We start from the raw sequence: 18,525 nt of genomic DNA on the forward strand, positions 1-18,525 counted from the left end.
TACTAAGTGTTGTCAATTCCACTTTACTGTGCGCTTCTATGCACCAAGGATGGCTGCACGTGTTTAAGGATAAAGTAATTTCTGTAGCTAGGCCTGCTTATGTAGAACTTGGAGTTGTATTTGCTATTTAAATGGAAAATAGTATTGTAATGCTTAAAAGCTCTGTTGTGTCTCTGTTGTGCAAGCTGTTTCTGTATTTGAAGTTCTGTGTTGCTTATCTTGAGATCCAGGTTGATGTTAAAACATGTTGCATGGAAGTTCTGCCTACTTCCACTTGAACACAAATGGGCAAATATTCAGTGAAAGAAAAAGGATTTTGTGCTTGCAAATTATACTAAATTGGGAAGGAAAATAGTGCAAATAGAGATGACTTGTGAGAACAGAACTTTTGCAAAACAGACACAGAGAAATGAGGCAGAGGCGCTCCTGAAAAAATAAAAAAATAACAAAGACTTTTTTTTTTTTCTTTTTTTTTTTTTTTTTAATGCTGTTTGGTTTGTGATGGTTTGTTTAGGCCGAGAAGTTGATTAAAAATAAAAGGACGCTGTTTTGGTACAAAACTGCGGGTGTGGCTCAGTGAACTCAGCCGGACAGGGTAAGGGGACCCGAGCCCCGCTGCGATTCGCTCCCCACGCCGCGCAGAGCTGCGGACGGGCGGCGCTCGGGCCGGGCAGCGGCAGCTCCGCGCTCCGGCCGCGCCCCCTGCGCACCGGCGGAGCCGCGCAAACCCTGCCCGGGAGCGGGACAGAGCCGCGCAAACCCTGCCCGGGGACAGAGCCGCGCAAACCCTGCCCGGGGACAGAACCGCGCAAACCCTGCCTGGGGACAGAGCCGCGCAAACCTTGCCCGGGGAGCGGGGCAGAGCTGTGCAAACCCTGCCCGGGGACAGAGCTGTGCAAACCCTGCCCGGGGAGCGGAGCAAAGCTGCGCAAACCCTGCCCGGGGACAGAGCCGCGCAAACCCTGCCTGGGGAGCGGGACAGAGCCGCGCAAACCCTGCCCGGGGACAGAGCTGCGCAAACCCTGCCCGAGCAGCGGAGCAGAGCTGTGCAAACCCTGCCCGGGGACAGAGCTGTGCAAACCCTGCTCGGGGAGCGGGGCAGAGCTGTACAAACCCTGCCCGGGGAGCGGGACAGAGCCGCGCAAACCCTGCCTGGGGACAGAGCCGCGCAAACCTTGCCCGGGGAGCAGGACAGAGCTGTGCAAACCCTGTTCGGAGAGCGGGGCAGAGCTGTGCAAACCCTGCCCGAGCAGCGGGACAGAGCCGTGCAAACCCTGCTCGGGGAGCGGGACAGAGCGGTGCAAACCCTGCCCGAGGACAGAGCCGCGCAAACCCTGCTCGGGGAGCGGGGCAGAGCTGCGCCTGCCCGTGGTCTCCTTGCGCATCCCCTGCAGGCAGAGTTTGCTCGACTAGTTGAACTGGCTCTTTCTGTCTCGTATTTTTGGCAAACTAAGAATTTCCTTCCTGATAAAAATGAACGGCGGGCGCCCCGATTGGGCGTCGCGCTGGGGAGGATGTGACATCAGGCACATCTCTCGCTCGGCTGGGTCGCTGGCTGCCGAGCAGGGCAGCCCGGGAGCTGTTGCGGTAAATCCCAGCCCAGGTGCTCGGGTTTCTGCCCAGGGAGCTGCCGGCACCACGTCCCGGCCGCCGCAAGGGCTGCTCGGCTCATGCGGGCACAGCCTGCGCCAGGGACCGCTCCGGCCGCTGGGGGCTCGCCGGGAACGATGGAATTTGAACTCTGGAACCCGAGCACAAAGTGAAAAAACAGCGCTGGGGCAGACAGGGCTGAGATGGATGATGAGAGAACAGATCAAAATGCCAGCAAACTGCACGGAGCTGCGGGCCAGGCATGTGCAGCGCCGCCGGGTACCCCGCGGATGAGGGGTAAGTGACGCTCCTTGGGGACAGACAGGGCTCTGCCCTGCCCGAGGCACCCAGGGACACGGCCAGGCTGCGGGGCTGCGGCTCCGGTGTCCTGCTTCGGGACAGGAGCTCAGTCCGCCCCACAAAACACCCCTATGCCTTTGTACTTCTGAGGGGATTTTAAAAAGCTGTCGCTTTGATACTGAAATTTTGGTTGTTTTTCTTTCGTATCACAGAAAAGAGTGGTTGGTTTTGTACTTCATTTTGTGCAGGCAGAAACAAATGAAGCACTTGGAACGCAGCACACTGAGAAATAAGTTGAAATGTGGCGTGTTTGACTTAAATTAGTGCCAGCAGGAAGTTCAGCACTGGCTCAATTTCTCCTTTTCTCCTTTTTCTTTTTCTTTTTCTTTTTATTTTTCTTTTTCTTTTTCTTTTTCTTTTCATTTTCCTTTTTCTTTTCCTTTTTCTTTTTCTTTTTCTTTTTCTTTTTCTTTTTCTTTTTCTTTTTCTTTTTCTTTCTTTTTTCTTCTTTTTCTTCTTTTTCTTTGTTTCCATTCCCTTCCTCCTTACTTTCCTTCTTTCTTTTCTCCTTTCTTTTGATTATTTTAATTTTTGCTTTTCATTTTTGTCTTCTCGTTCTTCTTTTTTTTTCCCTTTATCTTTTATCCTTTCCCCTTGTCTTTCAGATGAACAGACCTAACTGTTGTTTAGGCTGAGCCTAGTGGGTTCTTCTGCAGTGGTATTGCTGTGACCAGTGCTGTTGTGGGCACATAATATGAGCAGTTACTCAGACCTCACTCCAGTCATTGCTCTGTGTCTGGCCCAGAGCCATTGAAAATATGACATGGTAAGAAAAGACAAGTAATTTAACTTCATATCCTGAGCTGGATGTGTTCAATGTGGCTCTGTTTCTCCTTCATCTAATAGCGAGTGCAGATGGAATGAGGTAAATTCAGAAAATGTGACTTTATGCTGTCCTTGCTCCTTTTCTGGGCTGTTCAGGATGTTTCCATTAATACCAAGTTGAAAATTAGGACCATAAAACCAAAATGCAAGGCTGACCAGTCTATCTGCAGTGTAGTCTGCCTGCCCTCGTGTGTGCCACGTATGTATAGCCTGAGGCTGGGGTGAGCAGGAAGGCACAGCAATATTATTATTAACAGTGTGAAATAGAACTAGTCCACACTGGAGATGAGCTCCAGCAAAATGGAGAGTGGAAGGGGGGAATCCCACATGGCACAGTGCTGCACACATATCATTTGGTCCTTTGAAAATCAAAGTTTAGTCCATTCCTTTCATGTCTGCCTGTTCCTTAGCAGAGTCAGTAAGCTCTGCTGGCAATTTCCAGCGGGAATGTATTTGGCTCAGGCTATGTATATCACAAACTTTAGGGACAGCCTTTGGGTATGAAAAATACCATTTGTAATACTGTTCTTTATAATGCTTTAGGATTTTGTATCTGCAAATATGAATGCACGAGCATACCTTCACTGGAAGGACTTAAGAGCCCCTTTCAAGTTGCACTGTGCGTGAGAGGCATGGGAGGAAAGCAGCCTAGGGACAGGCATGGAAGGTGGAATGCCCTCACATGGTCAGAGGTTGGGAAAAGTTGCTTCAGCCATCACCACTAAAAGCAGTGCTCTAGAAAGGTCCTGAGAGAGCTCTGTTGTGCACAGGGAGCAGTCAGAATTTGTATGTGTGCATGGTGATGGCTATGAGATTCCCTCTGTGTACACCACCCTGCCGGTGTCACGTGCCTGAGTGATGGCAATGCCATCAAATATGTCCAGAGTTTAATGTAACCCTGGGCTGGCTGGAGTTTTCTGTAGTGGAAGGGGAGCTAGGTGACCCAAAGCCACTGGAAGCCAGTGGGATTTGGATATCTAGATGCCGAACTCCTGGGGTCTGACTCAGCCTCCCTGTGGACTAAGGTGTGGGTAAATTTTAAATATGGACAAATCATCTTGTTTCTTTGTGAAAGAGCAATTGTACCTGTTTTTGACAGTCAGGAATCCTTGTTGCAGTGGTGGTACATACAATGAACAGCTGTGTCCCCCACACACACTGGCCTTGCTACTCCATATGCAGCTCTGGTGGCAGAGTGTCTGGGCACATTAATGAAAGTCACTAGATCAGGATTTTGAAAGCCCGTGGTCAGCTGGAATTGACATTTGCTTAGGTCTTAATCAAATACAATACAGATCTTTTATATGCTGACAGTGTGCCTCCTCTGAAGGGTAAAAGAGGGCAGTGAGACAAGGAAATCCACTGCAGCCTTTCTCCTCTTCCAGGCAAGAAAGTTGAGTTCCAGCCTCGAGCAGGCAGAAAATAAAAATATGGTTATTTGCCAGGAGGTGATGCCTTGGGTCAAGAAACTGGGGAAATTTGCCATTCCTTCCAGGGGGTTTGCCTCCCTGGCATTGCTTCAGGTTAGAGGTGCTAGCTGCAGATGGAGGTAGGGCAGGAGAGACATCAGCCTGGGGCTGTGCAGTTCATGGCAGCAGATGTGGAATTATGCCATCACAATTAGTCATCCATCAGGCCTTCAATCCTGCTCCTCCCAAGGGATCCAAGGCTGGTGTGATGGGCTCCCTAGGGCTCCACTTCCACCTAGGGTAAAACTCTAGGTTTCTCTCAGTTACAGAACTCCCAGATGGATTATATGTTAGCACATATCTCTTTTATTTTTCACTGACATGTATTTTTAGTGCTTATATGGTCAATCTTTTAATTCATTGTTAAAACTTGGAAACTTGCAAGCCAGTGGCCAGTCTCCACAGATGGCTGATCTGGCTCTTTTTAGGGTTTCAGCAGAAAGCTGTCTTTTCTCAAGCAAGGACTGAATGGATAAGATCCACACATGGACATGTCCCTCTTATGTCATCATGACACGATGCTATCATAAGTTGGTACAATGCACAGGTTGGTACAGGCACAAACACCTGCCAATATTTGTGTGGCCAAAGAAAGTTCAAGTTGCAGCTCAAAAAACTTCAATCTAAATTTTTAGAATATCTATAAATATACTTCTGTTACAATCATGCCGTTTAGCCAATGGCTTTTCTTTCTAAATGGGAAAAGCTTTTTACATACCCAGGGAACACAACTGACTGTAACACAGGCAGGACCAGCAAGAACAGCACAGTCAGATAAGCATCAATTTGACACACATCACTTAGAGCAAAGCTGGTTTAGTCAGTTAATCATTCTGTGCTTTAATAATTGTAGCTCAGTTTTGCTGTCCTTATGAACCAGAACCACAGCTTCCAGAATTGGCTGTCCATCCTTTGCTAAAGCCAAAGGATGTTTGGAAACCTCATGAAACTGTGTAAATGTTGTAGGATGCAGCCCATGGAGAACATAGAAGGAGGCAGGCAGAGCTCAAATAATGCTAATAACAGAGAATAGTGGTTTCTTTAAAAACTAATTCATAGACTCATAGCCAGGTTTAGATTGGAAGGGACCTTTAAAGGTTGTCTAATCCAACACCCCTGCAATGAGCAGGAGCACCTTCCATTAGACCAGGTTGCTCAGGGTCCCATCCAACTTAACCTTGAATCTTTCCACAGATGAGACATCTCCCACCTCTCTAGGCAACCTGTTCCATTATTTCACACCACCACATTTTCACGTCTGGCCTAAATAAACCTTCTTTTCATTTAAAGCCTGTATGATCATCAGCTTATGTGTAAACATTCTTTTAAAGAATTATAGTGGCTTATTAGGGTTTTTTTGCTGAAGGCAGACTTGCTGCTGTTAAGGATTCCATTCCATGCATGTGCTCTAGTATGGTTCCTGAGAACCTCAGCAACTCGGCCAGCAAATTGGTCACTGGAGTATTCTCTGTAGCTAGTGGAAGGAGAGTGGGACATCTCCAGAGAACAGCAAAATGTCTTTCCACAGGAAGCTGTGTGAAGTGTTCTCTGCAAAGGCTTTGCTTCCTTCCCAGGGGGAATCTGGGACATTGACATAGAGCAGGCACTGGGTTTTGAGTGCTGGGATGTAAATATCTCTCAGAGGGGTTATTGCTGTCAGCTGGCTCTGAGCCATAAAATCTGTAATATGGAAAATCTCCCTCTATTAAAATTTGCACAGTATATACATGCTGTACCTCACTTGGTGGTTTCAGCAATGCAGAGAACACAGCTATTACTTAAAATGCACCACTCATAGCAAACACTGAAAACTGAAAGAATGAACAGGTAGCACAATTTGTCTCCTTGTACTTTGGTCCCTTCTCTTGCCAAGTGTTGTTGGCTCTAGTCTAGCTCTGAGCAGGGTAAATGACTGATCAGCCAAACCCTCTTCAAAACATATTCTGTTGAGATAATTGGTAAAATGCAATAAGTTTGTGGGGAAAAAAAAAGGCCCTGGAAATAATTCAGAGAGAGGGACAAGCTCAGCCAGATCCAGGTGATGTTCTGCAAATCCCTCTCCTGTCTTCTGGAGGGGAGTGCAGCTGCACAGTGCAAACATGGGATGAGTTAAAATGCACCCAGAGGGAAACCATCTTCATGTCTGTCTCCCTCACAGCATCTGCTCCAGAGAAATCTTGGCAGCTCCAATAAAGTAGAAGGGAGGTCACACAGTTGAAGTAAAGTATGCTAGTGAAATAGAGTTTTTAGCCTTTTTCCTGACTTTGTTTTTGTACAGACTTTGTTTCAGATTGGTCTCCTTTACATGAGGCCTCTATCCATGGGCGTCTGCTTTCCCTGAAGAAGCTCATTGAACAGGTACCTCTCCCCTGGGTTCATGTGGTCTCTGCAGGGTTTGTTCAGTGGATGAATGCCCTCTGTGCTCTACTGTGAAATTTCAGGGTGAGAGAATCGTGTTAACCAGGCCACAGTGAAATCTGCATGCAACAAGCTTTTCTTTCCTACAGTCAGTTCCTTGCCCAGCACAAGCTTTGTGCACTACTTTGATGATGTACTGAGCTATCCAGGGTGATATGTTAACTGTGGCAGAGGTAATGGGATCACTGGAATCCCTGGAAGGCTGAGGGCAGCTCCTCTGCACCTCCTGTGTGTGCCTGTGAGCAGTTTTGGTGCCCCAGCTGAGGGGCCAGCTCTGGACCCAGTCATGGGTCTGCCTGAGGCTTCAATTCAGTCACCAGACATTTGTTTCTGAAGTGCCTGAGCATATCTCAGGGCCCTGGTCCCTCCACAAGGTCAGGGATAGGTAGAAATGATTTCTGAACCTCACCGCTTTGTTTCTTCAAAATCCCTGGGTTTAACCTGTGAAGGAGGTAATGGAAAGGGAAGGGGTGTTGGAGACTCTTCCAGCTTAGTCTTCTGGAGCACCAAGATTGTTAGAAACAAAAGATCCTGTGGAATCCAACCAATGTTTCTGATGCATTTCTTCCCTTCGGTGGTTGCCTCGAGGCAAAGAGCAGAAAATACTTCAAGAGCATTTCAGGGTTCAAGCCAGTCAAAGAACCACAACATACTGTCCCACTGGACAGTCCACTAAGCTTCTGTGCTGGTTTTCAGGGTGTTCAAGGCATGGCCTCAGGTATGCTGTGCCAGTATCCACTCCAGCCAAAGCATCACAGCCTCTTCATCCCCTTCATCTGCTTACTTGCTGAGAGGAATAGCTCCAGGCAGCTGGGGAAGGTCAGGTTACGTAAGGCTTTTAAAGAAGGGGTTTTTTTAATTGTGGATTTTTGTATGGGGGTTTTAGTAGTTGGTTGTAATGATATTTTCCATTATCTTATCAGGGGAATGATGTCAATCTTGTTACAGCAGACCAGGTGTCTCCTCTCCATGAAGCCTGCCTGGGGGGTCATGCTGCCTGTGCCAGTGTCCTGTTAAAACATGGTGCTCAGGTGAGCAGGGGATGGACACACCACTGTCTCCAGTGTTAGGATGTTGTATGTGATGTCATGGCAGAGTATCTCTGTGATTTACACTCTGTACTTAGCTCTGCTTGAGCTACTTCTGAAAGGCACTCCCTAATAAAGCAATCCAAAAAGCACAGATATAAGCAACAGTTATTAATGTTCTTTAGGTGAGGATGAAATGTTCTCATCTTTCACAAGAACAAGGGGAAGTTCATCTTGCAAAGTGTTTATAATCCTGCAGCAGTTAAGGATGTGTTTTGTTTTATGCATATATTAATCTTATTGGTATCAATATGCAGTCTAAAGTAGAAGCATAGGAATGTGACAATCAACTGACAAAAATGGGAAGAAAATAGAAACAAGATGCAAGTAAAATGGTGTAGTGGTGTGTCATGGCCACTACTTTTCAAGCTAACTTCAAAATTAGAGTAAATAAGAAAATTCATTCATACATACATTACCTTACCAGATATTATCTTTCAATTTAAAATTAAAAAAAAAAATAAGGAAGGATTGCAGACTTTCAGCTAAAATTAGACTGTTTCAGAAGAGGGCTATGGATAGGTGTGTTTCAGCTAAGATAACTGACAAATAGTCATACATTTAGCTTGGTAACTCCTGAGAGACCCTGGAGGGGCCCTGATGATTTTTTTTTTTTTTTTTTTTTTTTAGTTAGAGAGACAGGGGAAATCTAAACAAATATTTTTTAAATGATCATTTTAATGAAAAGTATTAGTCTTCAGAAGCACTGAGGAGTTTTGGCATGGAATTAAATAAAAAAGATTGAAACCCCTATTTTCTGCTGAGAAACTGGTTCGTTATCATCAATTCTTAAATATCAAGAAGAAAAAAGTCTTGCTGGATTTTTGTGTTATTTTCCCCCAGGTGAATGGAGTGACTGTTGACTGGCACACACCACTGTTCAACACCTGTGTCAGTGGCAGTGTGGCTTGCTTGAATTTACTGCTGGAGCATGGAGCCAGCCTACAACCACCCTGTGACCTGGCATCCCCCATCCATGAAGCTGCTAAGAGAGGTAACCCCACAGCATCAGCCTCCTTTCCATGCTGCTAGCAGCCTGTTGAAGTGGAGGAGAGGGATAAAGAAGATCCTTTTCTTGGTTTGGGTCATGTAAAATGCCTTGCTAATTGGCCTCATCATGAGGGGTGCAGTTCTTCCCACCCCTGTTGCTCCTCAAGGGCAGCTCAGCTCAGCTGTCAGATCCTCTGAGTTCACCTGGAAGGGAATGCAGTGTCCAAATCAGCTGCCTGCAACGTGGACATTTCAGGGAGACATCTGGCTAGCTTCAAAAGGAGAAACATGGAGTGATTCATCTCATCTTCAATAGACATCTGAAATGAGTCAGATAAAATGTGAGGGCTTTAGCCTGTGAGGCTTTAGCCTGCTGTGCTGAACGTGGCTTTTCAGCTCCTGTTTTGCTGGCTGCATCCATTGGAGTGGATGAAAGCTTACACTACCACCTCTTGACAAAACATTGAATCCTTGCCAAACTACACTGCTGCAACAGAGAATTTGCTGAAAAAAAAGCCTGATCTCTGTGAGTTGACTCTTCCTTTATCCCTTTTAAGGTCACGTGCAATGTGTTGAACTCCTTGCGTCCCATGGGGTAAATATAGATCACAACGTCAAGCACCTGGGTACTCCACTCTATGTAGCATGTGAGAACCAGCAACTCAACTGTGCCAAGAAGCTGCTTGAGTCAGGTAAAAACAAAAATAAATAATGGTGTACTTTCATTTCCTGCAGCATCTATCTTTGGACTATCTTTGTATCAAAGATTTAGAGGAGCTCCTGCTTTGGGACCAGGAGATGTTTCACTCCTAAGAGCAGCCCTGGTTAAATGTGGTAGCAAGGTGATCAAGAATTCAGCTTGATAGCTCCCAACAAAATGATGGGTGGTCCTGGATTTCACATGGCTGATTGTGTCAGGAACAAGCTATTCTTTCCAGTGTCTGTGCATGTGATGCTGTGGTTATTTGAAGTGAACAGGAAGAAATTTAATTTTTAAATTTATTTTTCACCTCCTCTTTACCCAAAACAATTGACTCAGCCACTTTTACATAGTATTTCTGCAAGCATGTTTTGATTTCCAATGAGGTCATAAAAAGTTGGAGACACTTCCAACACAGAAGAAGGTTCAGCACTATATCCTTTGCATCACACAAAGCTGTAACTCTAAATGCTTGGGTAATTACACAAAACCATTTCTTGTTATCCACAGTAGTACAGGTCTTCTAGCCAAAGGGGTCATATAACCTAAAGTAGCTACATAGCTGGTACAAAAATGATGGACCAACAAAGCCACTTTAGAAAAACAATCAAAAATCATATATATCACATTTTGGTAGGTCATTGTTTAGTACAATGACCTTTTTTTGGGAAGAAGTAAAATACAAATTAATCTAAATATTTTTAATTTAATCTAAGTAAAATGTTGGCAACTATTTTCTTTTTCCTGCTAATTTTTTCTGCTGCCTCCTGTATATGGGAATGTGTACTCTAAAAACATTATAGTTTTGAATTAGTTCTGCAGCTCACCTTTCTTAGGGTGTTTTAGGAGCCACTAATCCAGGGTAATGAATGGGGGAACTCTCATCAGGGGTGCTTATGTCCTCTTTGACCAAGGACCTCAAGAATTTTTCCATCCTTGCATTTTTCCCCTAACAGATACTTTTTGGAAATCCCGCAAGCTTAAGCCTCCAGTACAGAGCATGTTGAAACCCTGCCTTTATTTTAAGGGATGGGAAGCAGAGCTGGTCCATAGGTGGAACTGCACCTTTGTCTTGCTCCAAGATATGCTCGGGCTGGGCTGTGGGTGAAGGATTTCCTCCTGCACCATTCCACTGGGCTCATTTTCTTATTCACAGCCCCACTCCTCAGTCAGTGAGAGCTGTGCTCGTGCAAGTTGTAGCACCAAGCCCCAGCGTAAGGGAGCCCAGGTCTGGGTGCAGGCTACAGCACTTGTGTGTTACTCAGAGCAATAGCAGCTAGTGCAGGGAATGAAAATGGGCTGCTGTGCAGTCATGGGGTTCTCATTGCTGTCTGCCCTCCTGTTCAGGAGCAAACGTGAACAGTGGCAAGGGCCTGGATTCCCCTCTGCACACGGCTGCCAGGAATTGCAGCGTGGAGCTGGTGAAGCTACTGATGGACTTTGGAGCAGACCTTTGGCTGAAGAATGCTGAAAACAAGAGGCCAGTGGAGCTGGTCCCACCTGGCTGCCCTGTGGGCCAACTGTTCCTGCAGAGAGAAGGTGCCCCTTAGAACTTGTTTTAGGGAAAACCCACACAGACTATTGCACGAGGCTAGGCTATTCCAGGCTGCTGGCACTGGGAAACTGGGAATAACTGAGCTAACAGTGCACTAACCGTGATAATGATAAGAAAAATAACCCATCCTGAACCTCCAGATTTTTAATCTACTGCATCAGGAAGCAATCATCTTGAGCTTGCCATTTAATGCAAAATAGAGTTTAGGGTGAATAAACAAGCAAAAGATGCCTTAGAAATTAATGGTAGCTTTTTTCATTACCTAAAGCTTTGAATTTAGTGAAAATCTGTCAGTTGCCTTGTGTCAGACAGCAGTAGACCCAGGAGTGTTCCAGGGAGTGTGATGACAAATGCAGGCAGCAAATCACCTCTGATGGGAATTGAGGCTAGGTAGGGAGGATGAGGTTTGGGATCTCTGGGTATACAGTAGATGGTCAGGTTTGTCTCAGCACAAATACACAAATGCAGATTTGCAATCCAAAAAAAATTAATGCACGTAATACTAAAAAAAGGGATATTGAACCTCGTTTTTAATTCTTTGTCCTTTACTTTTATTCTTGGGCCGAGCTTTTACATAGATGCAGAAATATCTTTAAAATGAAAGGCTACATGATTTTTTTATATTAAAGAAAATTGCACAGAAGCTATATAAGGAATTATATATTTATATTCATTTATACACTTGACTTTCTCTAAAGACCAACCTTATGTGCTGAATAATAACAGCAGTATCAAACCATAAGCTTAAAATTTAGGAAGAGTCTGTTTCATTCTTGTAAATTAAATAGTTTCAGACAATTTTATTTTATTTTATTGATTATGAAATCTTTAATGAATTATGGAGAAAAATGTTACTTATTATTGAGGGAAATTAGAATGAGATCCACATTGTCTACTCATTTTTATACTTGTGTTCTTCCTTAGTTTTTCTCAAGTCATTCAGCAAGCTATATACATTACTAAATAATCTGGATTTTCATTGTTTTAAACAAATTGGTGATTTGTTTATAACAGTTGCACATTGACGAGATTGTTGCCATAGAAAGGTAAAATTGGAATAACAAAGTGATGAATCAGGCCCTGCTTGAAAAAGTAATGTGAAAGTAGCATGGAAGCAACTGTGCTGTGCATGTTATGCATGAGCAAAGGATATTTGGTTTCCCAACCTAATCTATGGCACACAGAGCAGTGACCTCTTTGAGTTCCAGTCCCTGCTGCATTCAGTTCCTGACTCCTGTGGCACTGCATGTGTCCTGTTTATTTGAGATAGAAAAACATTTCAGGCACGCCCTGTGCTGCTGGCCTGGAAACGCTGCTCAGGCTGAGCTGACAGCATGGGCAGTGAGGACCTTTCTAAGTGAAATTCAGCAATCAAAGTCAGAAACAATAAATGCCTGAAGGGAATTTTCCTGTGGAATAGTGGTTTTTCTGATGTTCTCCATCATGCCCTTCTCTGAGTGGGGTCATGCCTGTGGACAGCTGATGTCTGGCTGCTTTGGCTGGCTGAGCAATTGTGATCTAGGAGAGTGGGGCAAGAGCTGCTCTCCTGCTCTCCTCCATGCAGGGCTCCTCTCCCCCCAGAGCAGCTGCTGAAGCCCTGCAGCCCATGCCAGGCAGCTGCAGGAGCGTGTTTGGCCACCAGAGATGAGTTGTGAGTGTGCTGACCCAGTCACCCTCCCAGGACCAGCCCAGGGCAGGTGTAGTACATGTGGTGGTTCCCTTCCTAGCAGTTCACTGTGCTGCTGGACCATCATACCTGCTTACATCTCAGGGACAGTCCTGTGTGGGGGTGGGAGAATTAGTTAATGCTCCAAAAATGTACTGTGTGCTTCTGTTTGCAAAATATTTTCCAGTGTAGTGTCACTGCTTGTGTTTTGGTAAGTCTTCATGTTTTGGGCTTGGTTGTTTTTTCTCTTAATGGAAGCTTTTGTTTTTTTAGTGAGATGTTTGCAGGCAGAGCCTTTATCTGTGGGATCAGAGTCAAGCACAAGTGCAGTGTGGTACTGCAATAGTTTAGCTAGCTTGCCCTGTTTTGTACCCAAGAACAGGGTAACAATTCCTATGTTGGCTCCTAGGAGAAGGGTGCAGCCCTTTGCACGGCCCTTGTGATATCACAGCAGCTTTCAGCCTTGCAGAGCTGCTGGAAATGTGGTGTCCTGCATGAGGGAAGTCTCAAAAGCTGATCAAAGCTGCCACCTCACTGCATTTTTGTTGTGGCCTCCCTTCCTTCCCTCTGCTCTGCAGGTGGGAGGGCACCTAAACTGTCCCTTCCCAGCTCACTCACCTCCCTCCTGCTTTCTGCAGTGTCCCTTTCATGTCCTCCCCATTCCCTGCATCCAAACCCCCCATTGGTGCCCATCTTTTACCTGCCCTCCCAGAGCCCCTGCCACCCTATACACTCACCACCCCTGTGCAAACAATGCTCTGCAGGGCTGAACACTGGTGGGTGCTGCAGGTAGAGCTTCACATAGGAATTTCCTCTTCCTGAAAAGGATTTTCACTTAGATTTTTTTATAAAGTGACAAAGATTCTTCAACAGGGCTCCCATCTATCAATATGGGACCAGTTCACCTGGAAGGTTTAAATAAAAAACTACAAAGTGCTTCTTTTGCTATGTGTTCATCATCACTGTTATGAAATATGCCTCAAGAAAGCAGTGGAGTGAAAACTTTGATCTCACTGGGAGAGTGAGAGGAGGGAAAGGCTTTTAAAGTAGCATCAATCATCTCTTCTCAGACAGTACAAACATTTGTACAGCTTAAAAGGGAAAGGCTGATGCTGCTGATGCCAGCTGAGGAATGGCAGAGTGACTAGGCCTGGACTGGACTGCAGGTGGGCAGGTGTCCTTTGGGGGTGCAGGTTTGACTTTTCAGTGCTGAGTGTGGAAACCTGGTGAGAGGTGGATGGCAGGGGGTGGGTTGCACAGCTGCTGTTTCAGGTTTATAGTCCTGGCATTATAAAGCCATGTGTGTAACCTGTTCCTGGATCTCTCTCAGGGCCACTGTCCTTGATGCAGCTGTGCCGCCTGTGCATCAGGAGGTGCTTTGGATACCAGCAGCATCAAAAAATTACTGGACTTCTCCTCCCAGATGAGCTGAAACATTTCCTTCTCCACATTTGAGCCTTTTCATGTTCAAAACAGTGCCTTTAATAACACAACAAGGTTTGTTGACTTTTTTCATCACTAGTGTTGCCAGTGTTTGCAATGATAATTTATGGCAAGTTTTGGTCTCCAGTAATGCCCAGGTCAGAGAAGCACAGGACTGACCAACTTGCTCAGTTCTCAATGCCATCACTCCCACCAAATCCATTTGGAAAGAAAAAATCCTGCATGGTTGCATAGTGAAGCTTGGAAATGTGATGTGAGAGCCCCCTTGAAAGCACAGAAAATTAGCATAACATTTTAAAATAGATCTCCCAATTCTCTGGCACCATTTCAGAGGTCTTGTGGTTGACAACCCCTTACAAAGAAAACACATGTCCCAGCCCAGCAGCAGCAGCATTTCATGTGAACATGAGGCACACCAGGAGAGCTGCAGAAAGCTTTCTCACATGCCTGTCACCTGTGAGGGCTGTGCCCACAGCACCACGAGGAAGGGGAGGGAACCCAAGTGAACCCAGCTGCCAAGCAAGGAAGGTCCTCTGGCAGAATTTATTCATTTTCTAAGGGCATCACACTGCAGACAGATAAGCACCAACCAACATTTGCATTTAGGCCAGCATCTGAAACAAGCATTTCTGCCCTGACAGCAATAGGTCACTGCTGATGGCAGTCCCATGCAGTGCCATAATAGCGGGGCAAAAGTTTTTAATCATCCAATAAAGAAAATTATTCCTGATACTTTGAGACATAGAAGACACTTCAGAACTACCCTTTTTCTCCTTGTAGCATGTTAATTTTCAAGGACACAGGCTAACAGGCTATCAGTACTAAGCATTGAGTGCTCTTCTTTTCTGCTCTGAAAATTAGATGATATTTCCTAAGCATTTTTCAGCATGCATCAGAAAAACAACAGCTTCTACACCCCTTCTCCACCCAAGAAAATATTAAGAATGAGATAATTTTTTTTTTCTGAGAGAGTTGCTACCTCATTCATAGCATTTTCCATGGGAGTGGTAATAATAATGCCTCTAATGTGTGGTCATAAAACAAACAATGAAATCAAAATCCTTTCTAAATTTAAAAGCAGTGGGCAATTACTGCACCCTGCTCGGTTGCTGGGCAGTTGACTCAGTGTATGACATATGTAGTTCTTATTCCACTGAGGTCATAAGAACAATTATTTCCAGCTAAACATTAACATTGGGCATTTTTCTTTCCCTTTCAGAAATGGGTCCTGCTGCCACAAGCTGAAGTGCAGTTGTGACCACTCTGCTCCCTTGGGTGCTCCCCTGGGGATATGAGCTGCCTGATGGATGTGGGAGCAAGGATGCTGAGACTCCAGCTCTTCTTCCCATTGCCCTGTTTCCTTTTGAGCTCTAAACCAAAGTGCATCTGCATCACCTGGGAGCAGCAGCATGCCCAGCACCCTGAGGGGCTTCCATGTCACCCCTGAGCTCAAGGGGCAGCCACACACTCAGTGCTTCTGGAGATCCTTTTTCACTTTGCTGTGGAGACTCTGTAAGAGGGGGCTGGGAGTGCAAAAACTGCTGCCATCCCTAACAGCAGCAATGAGACACAGAGCCCTCAGCTCAGAAGAGACTGGCAGCCTTCAAGTACATGAAAGCTGATTTTGGTGTTCACCAGTGTGCCAGTGTGAGCAGTGCCAGCCTGCCTTGTGCAAGGGGAAGGTTAGAGAGGAGAGATCAAATGCTGCCTGGATGCTGGTATTTGATGTAAATCACAATTCAAATCCTTGTCTGCACAGCATGGCTGCTGGCTGTAGGTGTTCAGTGTGATGGTTTGATTCCTTTGTGCTGACACATCACAGTTCTGTTGGGTTTGTGGGACACTAAATTGTACCCTAATGGGACAAAATGACAAACACAGTTAGGTCTCTAACTCCTCTGGTGATAGAGACACTTGGGAATGTGTCACTTATCTGACCCAATTCATCACACATATTTGAGCCATGTAAAAATCAACTGGCTGGTTTAAGATGGCCTTCCATCTGGTTTTCCTCATGCCCAGGAAGAAGAGTAGACATCTGTCTTCACAGAGGTTAAATAAAAGCAGGTATCTGGGATGGGGAAGGTATATTCTTCTAAAATCACTGTCTTAATTAAGCTGAATCTGCATTGGACAGTCAAGGAATGGACAGTGAACCTGCTGCTTAAATTTTGGACATTAAAGTGTGCTTTGGTGACACAGTGGAGAGCTGGAGTTCCATTTCATTATATCCTAGATGATGAAGAAACATTTGTGTATGTACTAATTTTACTTTTGCCTTTATTTTGTAACTTCAGCCAATGGGTTTATAGGAGTAATTATAATACCAGGAGAAAATTGCTCTGAGAACCAGGTGAGGGTGTTGCTTCTAGTTTGCTTTTCTTATGAAAATTTCATGGTATGACTCTTGTTTACTTGAATTTCTCTGCCCAAGTGGAATTAGGATGAATTCTGTATGCTCAGCTTGTATCATCTCTGTGTGTTTACTTATTTATTTTCATAAAAATTGTGGTCAACACTGGTGAAATACAGCTTTATGCATCAACACTTATCCAGTTATAAACTGTTGAAGTACATGATGCAAACTGAATAAGCTCTTTATAGGTGAGGTTTGGATTTTTTCTATATTTGAAACCATTCAAAATGTAATGCAGGATTTAAATGATTGTCAGGAATATATTTATTCACATTCTTTCTTATTTTTATGTAAACAGTTTAATGGTAGTTAAGTCACACAATTTTGTAGGATATTTTCTCAGAAATAAATATTTCATACTTTTTTGCTTGTTAATTTGTTTTCATTCAGTTTTTAAATGATAAGCCTAATTTTTTGGATTGACTGATAGTATGGAGTTTTGAATTCTAATGTCTTGCAATCCCACATGTGGGCAGGTAGTGAACAGAATATTTCCTTTAAATAAAACTATAGTAAATATGAGACTAAAATGCAAATACTGTACAAAACTTGCCTTTTGTTGATGTTTTAATGTAGAGCTGGACTCCTGAAATTCCTTCTTGGCTCACTTGAGGATTGAAAAAGATGAAAAAGTGATAGAAATATGAGGTCAAAAGGAGATATAAATTACACAAAGGAGGAAAAGATGTAATTTTAGATGGTTACTGTCTTCAGTTTGGTTTTGGGTTTTTTGAGTTTTTTTTTGTTTTTATTTTTAATTGATTTGCATAAATCTGTTTCTCCTGCCAGCTAAGGAAAAGGCGCATGCAATGTTCTGGTGCTGCTGTGTGTTTGTACACAGCAGGAACCCTTTGCTGGAAGTGAGGGTGGAGGTCCCAGTGTGGTCAGAAGCCCAGCAGGTGTCTGTCAGTGCCCTGGGGTACACTGCTGGCCTGGGCAGGTGTGGAGGGACACTCATTCCCTTCCATTGGATGCATCTCTGGGAGTCCCTGCCCTCAAAGACCAGCACAAAGAGCAAGGGCAGTGCCAGCAAATTGCTTTACAAGGTGGTTTTTTTGATGGATAGAGAGCTATTATGGAAACTGTGGAACTAAAAACACCTCAACAAAAGAAATCAATGGATTTTAGTAAGACAACAATCTTTTGTTTTATTGAAATATATCTGGTGCAATAAATCTCTGCAGTTGCTAGGTGGGATCAGCCACATCCCAGGACACAGCTCTTCTTTCTGCAGTTCTGCAAAGGTCCACAGCTGTCCTGGGCATTTCTTGTTTTATATTTTCTCTTAACTGGAAACAACAGACATGCAAATCTAACAAATGTAACATACAGCTTTGCAGCATATTCAGAGAATGTCCTCTCGCCGGTTCACTGACATGAATTCCTTTGAAGATGCCTAAGAAGGAAATCAATTTTACTTTACTAGCTTAACCAAATGGGACAGACTGGCTGAAAAATAGTAGGCTAGTGGTGAAAAAAAGAGTACTTTTATGCCTAATATGGGATATGCTCAATTCCCATCGGACTCATGTTCTTGAGAATCATGGGTCTGAGACTTGATGCTCCCGAATCTACTTTTTCTTTTTTAACAACACATGCACTGTATTTGTCAAAATGGAGGCTGCCTTGCTCTGCAGTTCCAGCCTGAATCCTGCTGGCTTTGGATAAAAATTCCCAGGAGTTATTTCCATGTATGTTGAGCAATTATTTGACCTTCCTTGACACATTGCTCAGCTCACTGCTCCAGGGGATTCTCACTTTCATGCACCAGGCAACATTTGATGCAAAACTGCTCTCTAGGATACCTAGGGGAGTCCACTGTTCTTTAAAATGACAGCAGTGAACTATTGCTGGGAAGAGAAATGTTTCAAATTCTTACATCATTCAACACAGTAATCCTTACTCCATCCCTGCCTCAGTGCTGGAGAATACCTGGCTCATGTCACCCTGCAACAAGGTCTTGTCTCTTCTGCGCCAGGTGAAGCCTTTCCTTTCTGAACTACTT

The 18,525-nt window shown here is 44.6% G+C and overlaps 1 protein-coding gene across 1 annotated transcript; it reads left to right on the forward strand.

The window, feature by feature from the left end:
* Positions 1-1,547: 1,547 nt before the first annotated feature.
* ASB9 (ankyrin repeat and SOCS box containing 9) lies at positions 1,548-16,895 on the forward strand. The gene is made up of 8 exons (XM_071430485.1): positions 1,548-1,887; positions 6,523-6,602; positions 7,586-7,693; positions 8,594-8,744; positions 9,298-9,432; positions 10,788-10,979; positions 13,992-14,158; positions 15,324-16,895. The coding sequence occupies exons 1-7, from the start codon at positions 1,794-1,796 to the stop codon at positions 14,114-14,116; spliced, it is 885 nt and encodes a 294-aa protein (XP_071286586.1). The 5' UTR covers positions 1,548-1,793; the 3' UTR covers positions 14,117-14,158; positions 15,324-16,895.
* The last annotated feature ends 1,630 nt before the right edge of the window (positions 16,896-18,525 follow it).

The sequence above is a fragment of the Agelaius tricolor genome, unplaced genomic scaffold, assembly GCF_023055355.1.
Source record: "Agelaius tricolor isolate 1412-34295 unplaced genomic scaffold, bAgeTri1.0.p SCAF_7, whole genome shotgun sequence".
NCBI classification, from domain to species: domain Eukaryota; kingdom Metazoa; phylum Chordata; class Aves; order Passeriformes; family Icteridae; genus Agelaius; species Agelaius tricolor.

Coding starts and splice junctions, on each gene's coding strand:
- ASB9 (XM_071430485.1), top strand. CDS start 1,794: ATGGATGATGAGAGAACAGATCAAAATGCCAGCAAACTGCACGGAGCT. Junction 1,888..6,522: donor GGGTACCCCGCGGATGAGGG/GTAAGTGACGCT, acceptor GTTTTTGTACAG/ACTTTGTTTCAGATTGGTCT. Junction 6,603..7,585: donor TGAAGAAGCTCATTGAACAG/GTACCTCTCCCC, acceptor TTATCTTATCAG/GGGAATGATGTCAATCTTGT.